Genomic DNA, 13,302 nt, shown 5'->3' on the forward strand with positions numbered 1-13,302 from the left:
CTGAAAACATCACAAAGAAGCAGTTAGGTGTAAATTTGCTAATTTTGGAAAATACTTTGTTTTATCATTATATTTCTATAACCTCTTCTATATTCAATTTTCATTCACCATTCTATTTAAGAAGATTTCATCGTGAACCTTTACATTTGTGAACGTTACGAAACATTTGCGAACGTTCGCGCAATATTAATGATATGATTTACATAAATTTGCCAGAGTAGAGCATTTCAAACCATGAAACTGCACCATAAAACGTGGTCTTTATGTAAAACAACACCGATATGTAAAAAGGGGAGATACATATGTGTTTATACTAAGTGGATAATTCTGTAAGCTATCACTTTAGCTTTAAAAAAGCACTACACTTTGACTTTAGACTAAAACACAAAAATGTATGTTTTTTTTTGTAGATAAAACTAACTTGTTGCCACGAAATACGTCTTAATAATGAAACAATTGCGCTATAATTTCTACTTCGTTTAGGAAAAAAAGAGCTTTCATTTTAAAAAGACGATAGGTACAAATGGATAAGACGCAATAATTCGACTAATTTTTATTGAATTGTTACATGGGCTTGATTTATATTAGATTTATTTCGAGTTTTAGGTACATTAATCTCAGCGAAAGTAATAAAAAATTTGCGAGATAATCAATGAATTTAAAGACGTGTCTTATGTAGGAAAAATCTTTTTAAATGTAAAAGTGCAAGTCACAAAATGTTTTTAGAAACCGAAATAAATTGTCTTTAAATCTCTCTTAGCATGTAAAAAAGCATTTGAATAACTTAAAATAAGGTCTTTTTTTTCAAATTATCCTACTTTTTGGTGACTGGTGTGCATAAATGCATTAGGTACAACTTTTTGCTAAATTAATATTTAATGGGCCTTGAGTTACATTAGGTTTGTTGCGAGTTCTAGTCACAAGATTTTCACTGCAGCTAATAGTACTTTAATGGAGGAAGCCATTTTGTTAGAGTTGAGGTCGAAAAATCAAGTTATTATACCTTTTTTTTTATTTTTTATTTAAGCGACTTAAAACTCCTCATGCACCACAAAGTATAGCATGAGGCTTACAGTTGTAAGTAGGAAACAAGAGGAGAAAAATTTACAAATTTTCATTAAAAACAAATTTCCGCAAGGCCGCAAGACTTTCAATACTTTTGACCAGTTCTGATAAGACAGGTGGCCAACAAATTGAAAGACGTCTCAAATCAGTCTTTAAATTCATTCGGGCACTCGTATACAGACTACAGTGATGAAGAATATGTTCAGCATCTTCATCAGCATCACCGCAAGCACAAATTCCACTGGTCTGCAGATGGAAACGAAATAATTATCTCTTAAAATTCCCATGGTTTGTTAAAATTTGGGTCAATTTAAAATCAGTTGCAAAGAATTTACATTGCAAACGGTGAAAAATGGATGGAAAGAACCTTTTCGTCTAGAGCGACCGAGGCGAAGCAAGAAATTCAGCATTCCAGTCCGCAATGATTTTATCTCTAGCTATGCGCTTCCAGTGAGAAGCTGGAACAGACACCCTTAAGTCTATTTCACCACACGTAGCTTCCCTAGCCAATTGGTCTGCTCTTTCATTGCCCAAAATACCGCTATGGCCACGAACGTAAGAAAAATGAATAGTTACGTTTTCAAGAGCGTTCAAAATCGAGTGAATTTCCACCACAAGCTTCTCAGTAGAAGTTGTGTCACGCAAAAGAAAAAGTGAAGAAAGAGAATCTGTACAAATGAGATATTTAAAAATTTGGTTTTCACTAAAAGAATTTTGTATCCACTTAACAACCAGGTTTATACGCAAAAGTTCAGCCTGGAAAACAGTACATTCATTATGTAGTCGGTGCTTGGCAGTAACCTTCTCTGTTCCATTTTCATAAATTACAAAAGCAAGACCAACCCTTCCATCAAGCTTACTACCATCCTTAAAGCAGATAGTTTTATATTCCTGAAAAACATCAATTGTTTACATAAGGAATAATTATAACAGGTTTCCTGCATGCTCGGTGGGGCAAACATGAAATAGGAAGCTTCCCGTCCAGGGTTAGACAATCGTTGTCTTTTATCTTCTCCTTTAATTCAAGATTATTTAAGATAATTAAATCAATAGGCAGAAGACCAGCGATAACAAAGACCACATCATAACTAACAGTTCTATATCCCCGAATAATACGTAGAAGAATTCTTCTTTGAGTTCTTCTAAGGATTCTAATATTTATCTTCTTTCTCAAAGAGTTTCCCCAAGGTCCTGAAGCATATGAAATAAGTGGTACAATACCTTGATTATATATTAATTTAAGAACATCTGTTTTAACCCCATAAGTATTTTTTGAAATTCGCAATAAAGCAATAAGAAGTTTTTCACTTTTACTGGATACATAAGATATGTGCTGCTTAAACTGCAGTTTATTATCAACAATAACTCCCAAATACTTTATCTGCTTTACTTCTTCAATAGGTTCATTCCCAAGAGTCAACTGAATAACCCCATCCGGTATCGACTTTTTATGTATCATCATAACTTTAGATTTCAAAGGATTGAATTCCAGCTTATAAAGTTTCGACCATTCAAAAACGTAATCCAAGATATTCTGAGAAAGAAGTTCTTGCACTGAACAATAATAAGTAGATCATCAGCAAATGCAATTTTATAACTATTTTGAAATTCTGATAAACCACAGAGCAAGTCATTCATAATAAGGTTCCAAATAAAAGGTCCCTTATTATACCTTTGACGCAGAATTTTCCGTGAACATATTTCCCATACTTTTTTTAAAAAAATCATTTTGCTCTAATTTAGGTTTAAAATATTATATTTAGTTTTTTAATATTTATGGATATGAAATACGATATGAAACACGGGAGTCCTCTTTTGCGTTAAAAGTAAAATCTTCCAAACTGGGCTCACTTCCAAACAATAATTTTACAAATTACAACTTATTTGCAGTTTTTTAGATCTAAAAAAACAGTTATTCATCACTGAAATTTCTTTCCACAATTTTTAATACATTTTTGAATATGAATGAAAAAAAATTAGATCACTTTTTTTACTATATATATTACTACAAATAGAATTCCAATAATCTAACAATTTTTTTAAGAAAACATTAGTCTGTTTTTTAAGAAAAAAAATACCAAAATATATTTTTACTTGTATTTAGAGTATCAGGAAAAATCTGTAAGACACTGGTGCCCATATGGGTAAAAGGATAAACCTATCTCTGCGTACAAAAATATTTAATTAAATTATTATAATTTATTTAATTATTATTAAGTTTGGTTACCGAATTAAACACATTAATATTTCGACTTATTATTAGATGAACTTGTTACATGAGCTTGATTGGCTTTTAGTTAGATCTACAAGATAATCAGTGAAAATAATAATTAGTCTTTAGTCATGAAAGTCATTTCTTTCAATGGTCAAGATATGAAGTCCAAATACTGTTAGATTTCAAAATAATCAAGTTTCATAATTTCTTGTCCTATACAAAAGTATTTAAAAGAATTAAATCTTTTTTGATAGTTTTTTTTTAAAGTTTGGTGACTACTTAAGAATTTAAGATGGTAATCCACATTTAAAAGGGGAGTTTTTTTTCATCTTTAGTTGCTTTTTATACTTCCCTTCCTCATATCTTAGTTTTATTAGTTACTTATCATATTAAACAATGCAAAAACAGCTCGCCCTGCTTTAATAACTTAGAAATCAATAATTTTTCCGCAAAAGAATCTTGATTTTGTGTATGAAAATACAATAAGTTGTGTAAAAAATAATTTTACGGAAAAAAATTTTATATCACAGTGATGCACAATCTTTCGGGAGAAGTTTTTTTTTAAATTAAAATTTTAACAAAAAATTGCAGCTTTTATAAAGGTTTACCATTACCACGACTTTTTTTAGGAATTATTAAAATGGAAGTTTTGAAAATAATTTTCTTAATCAAGCTTGGCTGAATTTTAACAAGATATAAATATTACTTGAAGAAGTTGTTTGAATAAATAAATTTTTCTTTAAGTTCTTTTAATTAATTAAATCTTGCATAATGAAAGAATTATTTTGTTTCTAAATAACAACAGTTTAGAAAATTATTTTTTAATATACTTTCTAATTTTAAGAAGCAGTTTTTCATTTTTAATCCTAATCTCAAAAAATTGCGAAACAAGGAAAAAAAGATTAAAATATAGAAGACGAGTTAAAATTGCAAACAAAAAATAACAAATTTAATCTTATTTAATTATGTTCTGTTAATTTTTTTAAGCATTTTAAGTTTTTATTTCAATTTAAAAAAATTAAATTAGAAAAAAAACAGTTAGCTGAATTAAAAAAATATATATAAATAAACGAGAAAGGAAAATGAAAGGTTCGAAATTCATTAATTTCGAATAGCTATCTTTTTACCCTTTGATGCAGAATTTCTAATAAACAGATTTTTTATACTCTTTTCATTATTTAGTAATTATTCAGATCAAAGGTCAGCATGAAAAACAGATGCTTTTTTCTATGTTAAAGGTAATCTTTCAAACACGGCTCACTTACAAACAATAGTTTTCTCACATTTGCACTTATTTGCAGTTATTTAGATCTACGAAGAACAGTTATTCATCATTAAGGTTTCTTAAATTTGCAAAATCAATTGTTGACTATATTTTGAATGGGAATAAAAAAGTTTATTTTTCAAACTACTGTTTTTGGAATTTATATTTCAGTACAAATATAATTCCCATAATTTAACAGATCTTTTACAGTAACTAATAGATTTCTTTTTATAGATTAAAAAAATACCAAAATATTTTTTTGTTTGTATTTAGAGCACCAGGAAAAAATATATACCAGGTTAAGAGAAATCTTTTTAATTGACAGAAGAAGTATGGAGATAATCAGAAATAAAATTTTTCTGTTAAACATCTAAATATCTCTTTTGAATCTTTGCAAATAATGTTGCAAGAAAATTCTTATGGATTGAACTTTAGTGTTACAATAATCAAACAAAAGAATTTTTAATTTAAATTGTCTCATGATTTAGAAGACTTTCTACTTACCTTTAAAGTGGATAAAAATGTGTATTAAAATGAATGCCGTACTGTGTAATATTATATAATAACAACTTCAAAAGTTTATCAGATTTACAATTTTAAAAATCACCTAAGTTTAAATTAATAGTTATGAAGATTAGACGAATAGTTTAAAAATGAAAATGACAAAGGAGATTTAATTCAGTTAGTTTATAAAATTTGATTTTTAGTTTATAAAATTTTTAAAGATAATATATTATTCTTTAAATAATGTCCTTAGTTTCATATTTTTAATATTTTTAGTGAAGGTAGTACTAATATTTTTAGCAGCTATCAATTTATAACAATCAGTATTTGGCACAAATCTTCTAAGTGACTAATGAATATATTCGTGGGAATTTTCTCAAAGAAAAAAAAGAGACAAAAGTTGAATTTGAATTATTACTGTGATTGTTTAATTTTTTAATTTTATGATGCCTAGCTATGATTCCTTTAAATAACATGCCTTTTTTTTACAATAATATGCAATGTATTAGTGAGGTGAATAATATTTCTAGTACTATATTTGTTTTTTACAAGTTAGGGATCATGGATTGGTATTAAAAAAGTGCTGTTCCTTGCTATTTAAAATTTCTGATCCTCTAATTTTCTGATGTTCTTCTGATTCGTTCTTCACATCATGCCTTTGTATATCAAGAACTGTTTATTTTAAATATTTTGACTAAAAGTTTGATAAGCTCAGTTGAACTTGTGAATGACATTACAAGCACTTTATACTAAATTATTAGCAAATTCAAAACGTGTCTGATTTTGTGAAATATCGCTAGGTATTCCGAAATTTAAAATTTCCTTTCTTCATAACTTCCTCAAAAACAGGCCAGAAAAAAAGGCTAAAATTGATTGTTTCATAAAAAATCTGCATAATAAAATTTATGGTAATATTCCTTACTTCTTGGTGGTTTTTCAAAGCTGCTAGAGTCTCAGTTTTAATATTTACTATAGAGTTATGACAATATAAAGAAAAGTATCTTTATAGTAGCTCGAGGATGTTGATTTTATTTTAGTTTGCATTTGTTATGAGTTTTTAACTTTCCACAAAACATAATAACTTCATTTCTTTTCCTTTTGCAATCAATTTAAACTTTGATCGGCTTATTTGTGTTTGTAAGGCACAAAAGATTGGAACTAGGATTGTGTTAAAATACATAATAGAGACAAATCCTTGGTCCCTTATCTTGATCTTTCGTAAAGTCTGTTTTACAGCAATTTATGAATATCAAAAGAATCATAGAGTTATAGTTTTAATTGTAAACCCACTTTTATGTTGTTTAATAGTATTTCCTTAGATTAAGTAAAATTCTGTGTTATTTTCTGACAGCCTTGCTTTGCATGAATATTGTTTTTCGGTCAAATCTCATTTTGTTTTACTCCTAATTTTTCTTGCTCTAAGGTAGTTTTTCAATTCATAATCAATAATAAAATCAACGTAAAGAATTATGTATTAAGAATTTTCTGAAAAACACTATGAAAAACCAAATGGTCACCATTAAGTTTAGATTAGATTTAGATTTTTTAAATATATTTAAGCTTGATTCTGAATTTAAAACAACTCTATTATTGCACATTGTTTTTAGCAATAGTATGCAAATACCTTTACAATTGTAAGAGAGTTTAAATTCCACAATTTTTTTGTGCAATCATCTCATTATAAAGACTCAGGACGTAAACTTGCACTATAAAAAATTTTCATTACACAATTACGGTAAAATAACCGACCGCAGTCTGTCAGTCCAATGACCAAACAGATTGCTGTTGGAAAAGCTTTTTTTTTTACCTTTAAGGCTGTGAAACTGTATGGTTAAAAATTTGTGAGATCGAAATATACGGTTTTGCAACCGTTTACAATAATCATTGTTTCTACACCGTAAAAAGGAAAAGTAACTGAGCATTGGAGTTAGGTTATGTTTGGTTTTTAATTAGATACAGGGCATTGTGATTAGGCTATGGTTGAGATGTGTTTTGTCAAATAAACCATAGAATTAGTTTATCTAGTAGCGTCATCTATCATTAGAAATTGGAAATACCAGAATTTTGTGTTAATCAGGTCAGTGGTACTGCCATCTACATGTGAATGAGAGTTTCATATTTCGAAAGTCAGGGGTTGCCACATGTAGAATGCAGGACACAGGAAACTATTTGTGTGTTGAAGGAATTTAAAAGACATTGTTATGGTAATCCAGGGATTCGATCTCTAGTTCAGCCGGACATGAGACAGACAGCTAAATAAGCCCTTCCTGCTACAGCATGTACACAGCTGCAAGGAATTAAGTGGCTTTATAAGGTAGGCCTAGTTGACGCGGATAAAAATCTGGTTGTTTAATCGTTTTAGGTGTAAACAGACAATAAGCGATTTTTCTCAGAGTAAACAGTTTGAATATCACTTTTTTATGATTATTTGACTGTTTTGGCTTGAATATGATAAAATAACAATTAAATTAATTGCTATTTAACCGTATTTTTTGAGAAATTTCTAACAGTGTAGGCCTGTACGTAATCGTTTCGTTCAATGGAAATTTCATAAATGTTTGTTAAGTCTCTAACTTGTTAAAGACATAGCGTTTAAATTTATATCGCAAAGGAATTAACAAAATGTTTTATTATAGAATGATCCCTTAAATCGAGTTCATTCTCTCGAGTTACCTGGTGATTGCTTTGATGACATATGTTTTGATCTTTCTTCCCAGAAGGCTGCCTATCTGTAACTGGCTCGCCGAAAAGTTGTGCATCTGTTTCCCTTCCTTCAAGAGTGGTGGACATTCTAGAACAACAGAATATACCCTGTCCGAGACTTTAACGACTCATCACAGAAATTCCACTTTCCACCCAATGACCAATATAAGACAACCCTTTTTCAAACAATCATCGGCTAACTCTGAAGAACATCGGAGGGCAGTAATGTTTGATGATGTCCCAGAAAGTTACACTACCAAAAACTCAAAACTGTAAATCTGCCGTTTTTGGAATATTTCAACTTCTGGCATGGCATTTATTTGTTATAAATTTTCATAATTTTATTCAAAGACGGGAACAAAACAACAATTTTACATTTTCCAAACAGTTTATTTAATAATTTTTTTAATCGTTGTCAGCCTGAAATAATAAAAGAAAATAACAACCAGGCAGAAAAAAAATTCTTCGAAAATTATCATTCTGTATGGAAGTGAAATTTATGTTAAAGAAAACCGTAATTCTGGTTAATAAGTTCGAAACCCATTTATTTGGCTTTATTATTTATTTATCGTCTTTAAACCATTCTTTTTGGTTATAATTCCGTTCATATGGAAGCGTTTTACCGGAAATTCTGGATTTCAAAATTGCAGTTCTTATTACACACTTTTAGTTAAAAATACAAAACTGAAAAGTAAACTTAACCAAATAAATTTTTTTCATGTCATGGTCTAAGATATATTGATAAAATTATGAAAATATTACAAAACTTATTAAATTTTTTCCCTTATAACAAAACAATATTTTATTGTCAATTACACCAAAATCATTAGTAACACAGTTCGGTAAAAATTACTGAGCTTTTTCACATTCCCATGGAGCTAAGAACTTGCAAAATTTGACCATATTCTGATAATTGTGTCCATACTTTTTTCTCAGAGCATAAATATGTACTTGTACAATACGAATGCTTCTTGTGCCATATTTGTCAGTTCAATTGAGAAATAATCTTCAATTATTCTAATTAAGAGCTGTAATTGTAAGAAAAAATTAATTGGTTGAAAATTTTCAAGATAAATTTAAAACTTAAATAGAGTAATCACACTAAGTAAGAATTAACTTTGTAAGGAAGAAATGAGTTATAATTTGACATTCTTAAGCACAATTAGATTTTGTTTTACTGTTTTTGAACATATCAGTAGGTGCTAACTGTTAATTGTATACAATCGTATGTTCCAGTTAGTTGTCACATCCCCAAGATATTGTAAAATTTAAAAATGTTTTATTCTACTAAAAAATAATTTATTATTATAGTGACTGTTTTATTATTGATATTTGCAAGAACCATGGGCGTCGTTGGTGGGTATATGTCCCCCTCAATAATTAGAAATCTCTAAAAGTCCTCAAGATTTCAATCTTCAATCTTTCTCAATATCCAGTAACCTTTTCGTAGTTTTTCAATAGATGTAAAGCATTTTTCTTATGTGTAACAAATAGAGAATTATTGTGACTAAGCATTATGCTTCCATTCTCTTCAAAAATTAAAATCCTAGGACGCCCATGGCAAAAACCCTGAATCTTTTTTTTCTTAACGTAGTTTTGGATAAGCTGAATATGATTAGATTTCAATCAATTAAAAGCAATAGGTAAATTTGTTTGAGCCGCTTTTAAAAATAAAAAATACAAAATATTTACAATGATTAATAATTAATAATAACTTCTCTTAAAAAATTCTATACAAAATCTAGATCAGTTTTTAAATCTTAATCATTGGCTTTTAAAATATAAATTGTTATATTGTAATGAAAACATAAAGCATGTACAACAGTAACATAACAATTTAAGCTAAATTTAAAAGATATATTTTTTAGTTTTGTGCTTCTTCAACAGATCATTAAATGTTTCTTTAAAAATTAAATTCACCTTAAATACAATTTTTCCTTCAAGAAAAATTAAATACAAACAGGGTAATGTTTATTTGAAAAATATATGTTGTTATTTTTTGCTTTTTTATTTAAGTAAACTTATTGTGGTTTGAGATAGATAGCCATTTCATTGTATGTATGTAATATGTGTAATCTATGTCAATTGTAAATGTTTCAATACTTGTTATTCCATATATATTATTTATCAACTCTATGTAATATGTATTTTCTATTTGCTATTAAGACGTATTGCTATTAACTATATTTGTTAACACGTAACATTACTGCTTTTTTAAGTTTTTGCTTATATTGTGTTTATTTTTCATCAACTGAAGTATTTATATGTCCCTTAAAAAACTTTATAAATATCGATTATCTTTTATCATTAGATTAATATGTACTATACGTATTTAAATTAAAGCATATTTCATATGGTTCACGAGACCAAATAATTTAATTTAATTGTGAAACAAAACAATTCTTGCATCTTGAAATAACTAGTATTTCTAGATTTTTTAGCAAATTTTGTTTCTCCTTGTTGATAACAGATAATATCGTTTGCATCACAAAGAATGGATGAGAATTATCTAGTAATGTAACTAAAATTTGAAGCATTTTTAAAAGAACGCTGCAAATATGCTGACAAATAAATATACATAATAATGTTAAACACTATGTAAAATATATTACACCCAAATTATTTAACGTTTTAAGTAAACATTTATGTGCTTCAAAGGTCTCTTTTAATGCATACAAATTAATTAGTGCAGGTGAAAACTCAAGTTTAGAAAGAAACAAAAATATATTGTCTCCGAATAAACTGCTTGGTAATGGATTTGGAGTTATGGTACTCCTAGATGAATAAGACACTTCTTTGTGAATAAAAATGGCGTTTATTTGAAGCGCTTACAATGATTAAATTCTTGAAGGGTTGGCGTGCAATATAATAAGCCACATTTTCATATTTGTTCAAGCGAACTTTTTTGATAAAAGACATGACTTTTCTGTAAACATGATGTCCATGTTTACAATGAGATCTTTTCAGGCATTGTGCTTCCATCTAGGAGAGTCGAAGAAAAATTGTTAAGAACTTATCTGGAAACAATAATAAGACACAGTTTGATGTTAGAATGCTTTCATTGGTCAAAATGGGGCTTATCACTTTATTGATTTAAGCTCGTTATTTGAAAAACTCGCTTACCATTAAAAGACTTCATGCGATCTTCATACAATTTTGGATTGTGTGTGAAATCAGTTTGTTTATTTCGAAATATGAAAATTAACTAAATGCTTGCCGCGCAAATGAGTCATTTATCATCTAAAATTATTTAACTTACATTCATAAATTAGATAATTTTAGAATGTTATCATTACGATGCAATACGTTACTAAATATCTAATTATTATTAATTATCACTAATTAATTGATGCAATGATTTTTCAATTCTATTCTTTTGATAGCGTGAAACTTTTAATTCCAACTAACTACATGGTTTAGTAATTTAGTAATGTAGGGCGTTTTTCTAGATTGATTGTATTAATTTCTTTGAAAGCTCGGATGTGTCGACATTGCATGAAAAATTGATACTTTTTTTTAATATTTTTTATTTGTTATTGTACGTTCATGCTGAACTGATAATTCTCATTGAGTTTTCTTTAATCTATTGCATAGCTTATTTTAAATGGATATACTTTTTGCAATTCCTATTAAAAAAAACTATTTGTTATGTGATTAACATTATTTTTGTATCTCTTTTGGATCATATGTTTTAATGAAGAGAAAAAAATTATCTTTATCCTGCTTGTAAATATTATGCAAATTTTTGTATCTTTATTCATTGTCACTCGTCCAGTTTGAACCATATCTCAATAAATATGAATTTTTCTTAAAAGTTGTTTATTTTATGACGCACATTATATATAATCAAATATAAATGCAATGAAAATGAAAAAAAAATTACCTCGCGAAAAAAAAGTGTATACGTTATTTAACTCAATTTAATGCTTATTTCATAAAGCTATTCTACGAGCTTTTATTTCAAATAAAAATGAAACTTGTTTGAACATTGGAAAACTTCAATATGAATTTGTTTATAATATGATAATATAAGATATATAAACTAATATAGGAAATATAAACATTGCGCTTGCTCATGTAAAAGTTTAAATAAACTTTTACGAAAATTAGAAATTTTCTTAAAGAAAAACTTTTTAAATATTTTCCTTACGAATTATATGATTCTAATTAAGTCAGATATTGCGTAAAATAAATTAAAGAAATGTATTATTAAATTGCATATGAGATTTAATTAGAATGAGAAACACTTAATCAGATTTCTTTTAATTTAAAATAAACTTAAGCTTTTAAATAATGTTAATAAAATATTCAGATATATTATTTAAGCAAACATCGCTTCAGTAATAATGAATAAAAATATTTTTATTTTATTATTGTTCGAATATTTTAATCAGAACATAAATTTATGATATATTACGACGCTGTTTTAAGTTTGAATTTTTTTAACAAATCTTTTAAAGTATTATAACGAACACGACAATATAATTTTAAAAAGAATATTTCATTGTTTTTTATTATAGCATAATAGCCAGTTAAACAAGTAGATTTGTAAATCTGAAATTAAGAAATATAAATTGAGCGGCACAATAACAAGGTAAGCACACGGAGAAAAATATCTTGGTTAAATTATCGTAATGCGTAGCAATAGCATCGCTGGAAAGAAAAAGTTAAATAAAAACAATAAGAAAAAATTGTGATTCGCTTTATTACGATCACTGGTTACCCATTGGTCAAACGCTTTTTTTTTCTGGATTGACTCCGATAAACGTCACAATATTTCAACTCATGGGTTGCAAAAACTGTCTCAATTGATGTTTATCCTCTTGCCGTCGGATTGGTTTCCAAATCCTGCCTATATACGTGTTTCAAGTCGTTTTGAAATACTTTTCCGTCTTCTTCCTCTTCTTCTTCTTGGGCACTACAGCCTATGACAGGCCAAGGCCGACCCAATAAGTTTTTGCCATCTTGATGTATTCTGTGCCATGGCCTTCCAGTTAGTTATTCCAATTATCGTTAGGTCCCTCTCAACTGCGTCCAGCCATCTAGTCGGTGGACGACCCCTGTTTCTTGTACCTTCTGGTTTAAAAAAAGTTACTTTTTTTGCGGGTTTTGGTCATCAGATCTATAAAGGTGTCTCAGCCATCAAATTTTCAATCTTCAGTATTCATATTTATATTAAAATCACCGTCGAGACAGTTATTATAGGATAATGATGAATGATGAAAAGAATATAAAAATGCTTTAAATTATTATTATGTAGAACATTAAAGATGTCAGCTGGTGAAAAAAAAAACTTGTCAGAAAAAAATGAACTAAAGAAGTCTCAAAGTTATCGTCTGCTTTTTTTAATTTGATCTAGTTGTGCTGCTTTTTTTATTATTACTTATGTTAGCCTGATTTTTGACGATTACAAATATTAAAATCACCGTCAAGACAGTAATTATAAGTTAATAATAAAAAGAATTTAAAAAAAAATTATTAAACAGCAGCGGACGCCATCGCAACGCATGCAATGGCGACTCATTCGCACTGTTTACTATTACTCTTGAAC

The 13,302-nt window shown here is 28.1% G+C and overlaps 1 protein-coding gene across 1 annotated transcript in view; it reads left to right on the forward strand.

The window, feature by feature from the left end:
- The window catches only part of LOC107450078 (cardioacceleratory peptide receptor-like), a 97,959-nt gene extending 86,394 nt beyond the window's left edge, over positions 1-11,565 (forward strand). Inside the window, exon 8 of the mRNA XM_071181697.2 lies at positions 7,769-11,565. Within this exon, the coding sequence (XP_071037798.2) occupies positions 7,769-8,027 (259 nt within the window). The 3' untranslated portion in view covers positions 8,028-11,565. The remainder of the gene's footprint in view (positions 1-7,768) is intronic.
- Positions 11,566-13,302: the final 1,737 nt, after the last annotated feature.

Source organism: Parasteatoda tepidariorum, chromosome 3 (assembly GCF_982258835.1).
Source record: "Parasteatoda tepidariorum strain Cologne lab strain chromosome 3, Ptep-v5.0, whole genome shotgun sequence".
Taxonomy (NCBI): Eukaryota; Metazoa; Arthropoda; class Arachnida; order Araneae; family Theridiidae; genus Parasteatoda; species Parasteatoda tepidariorum.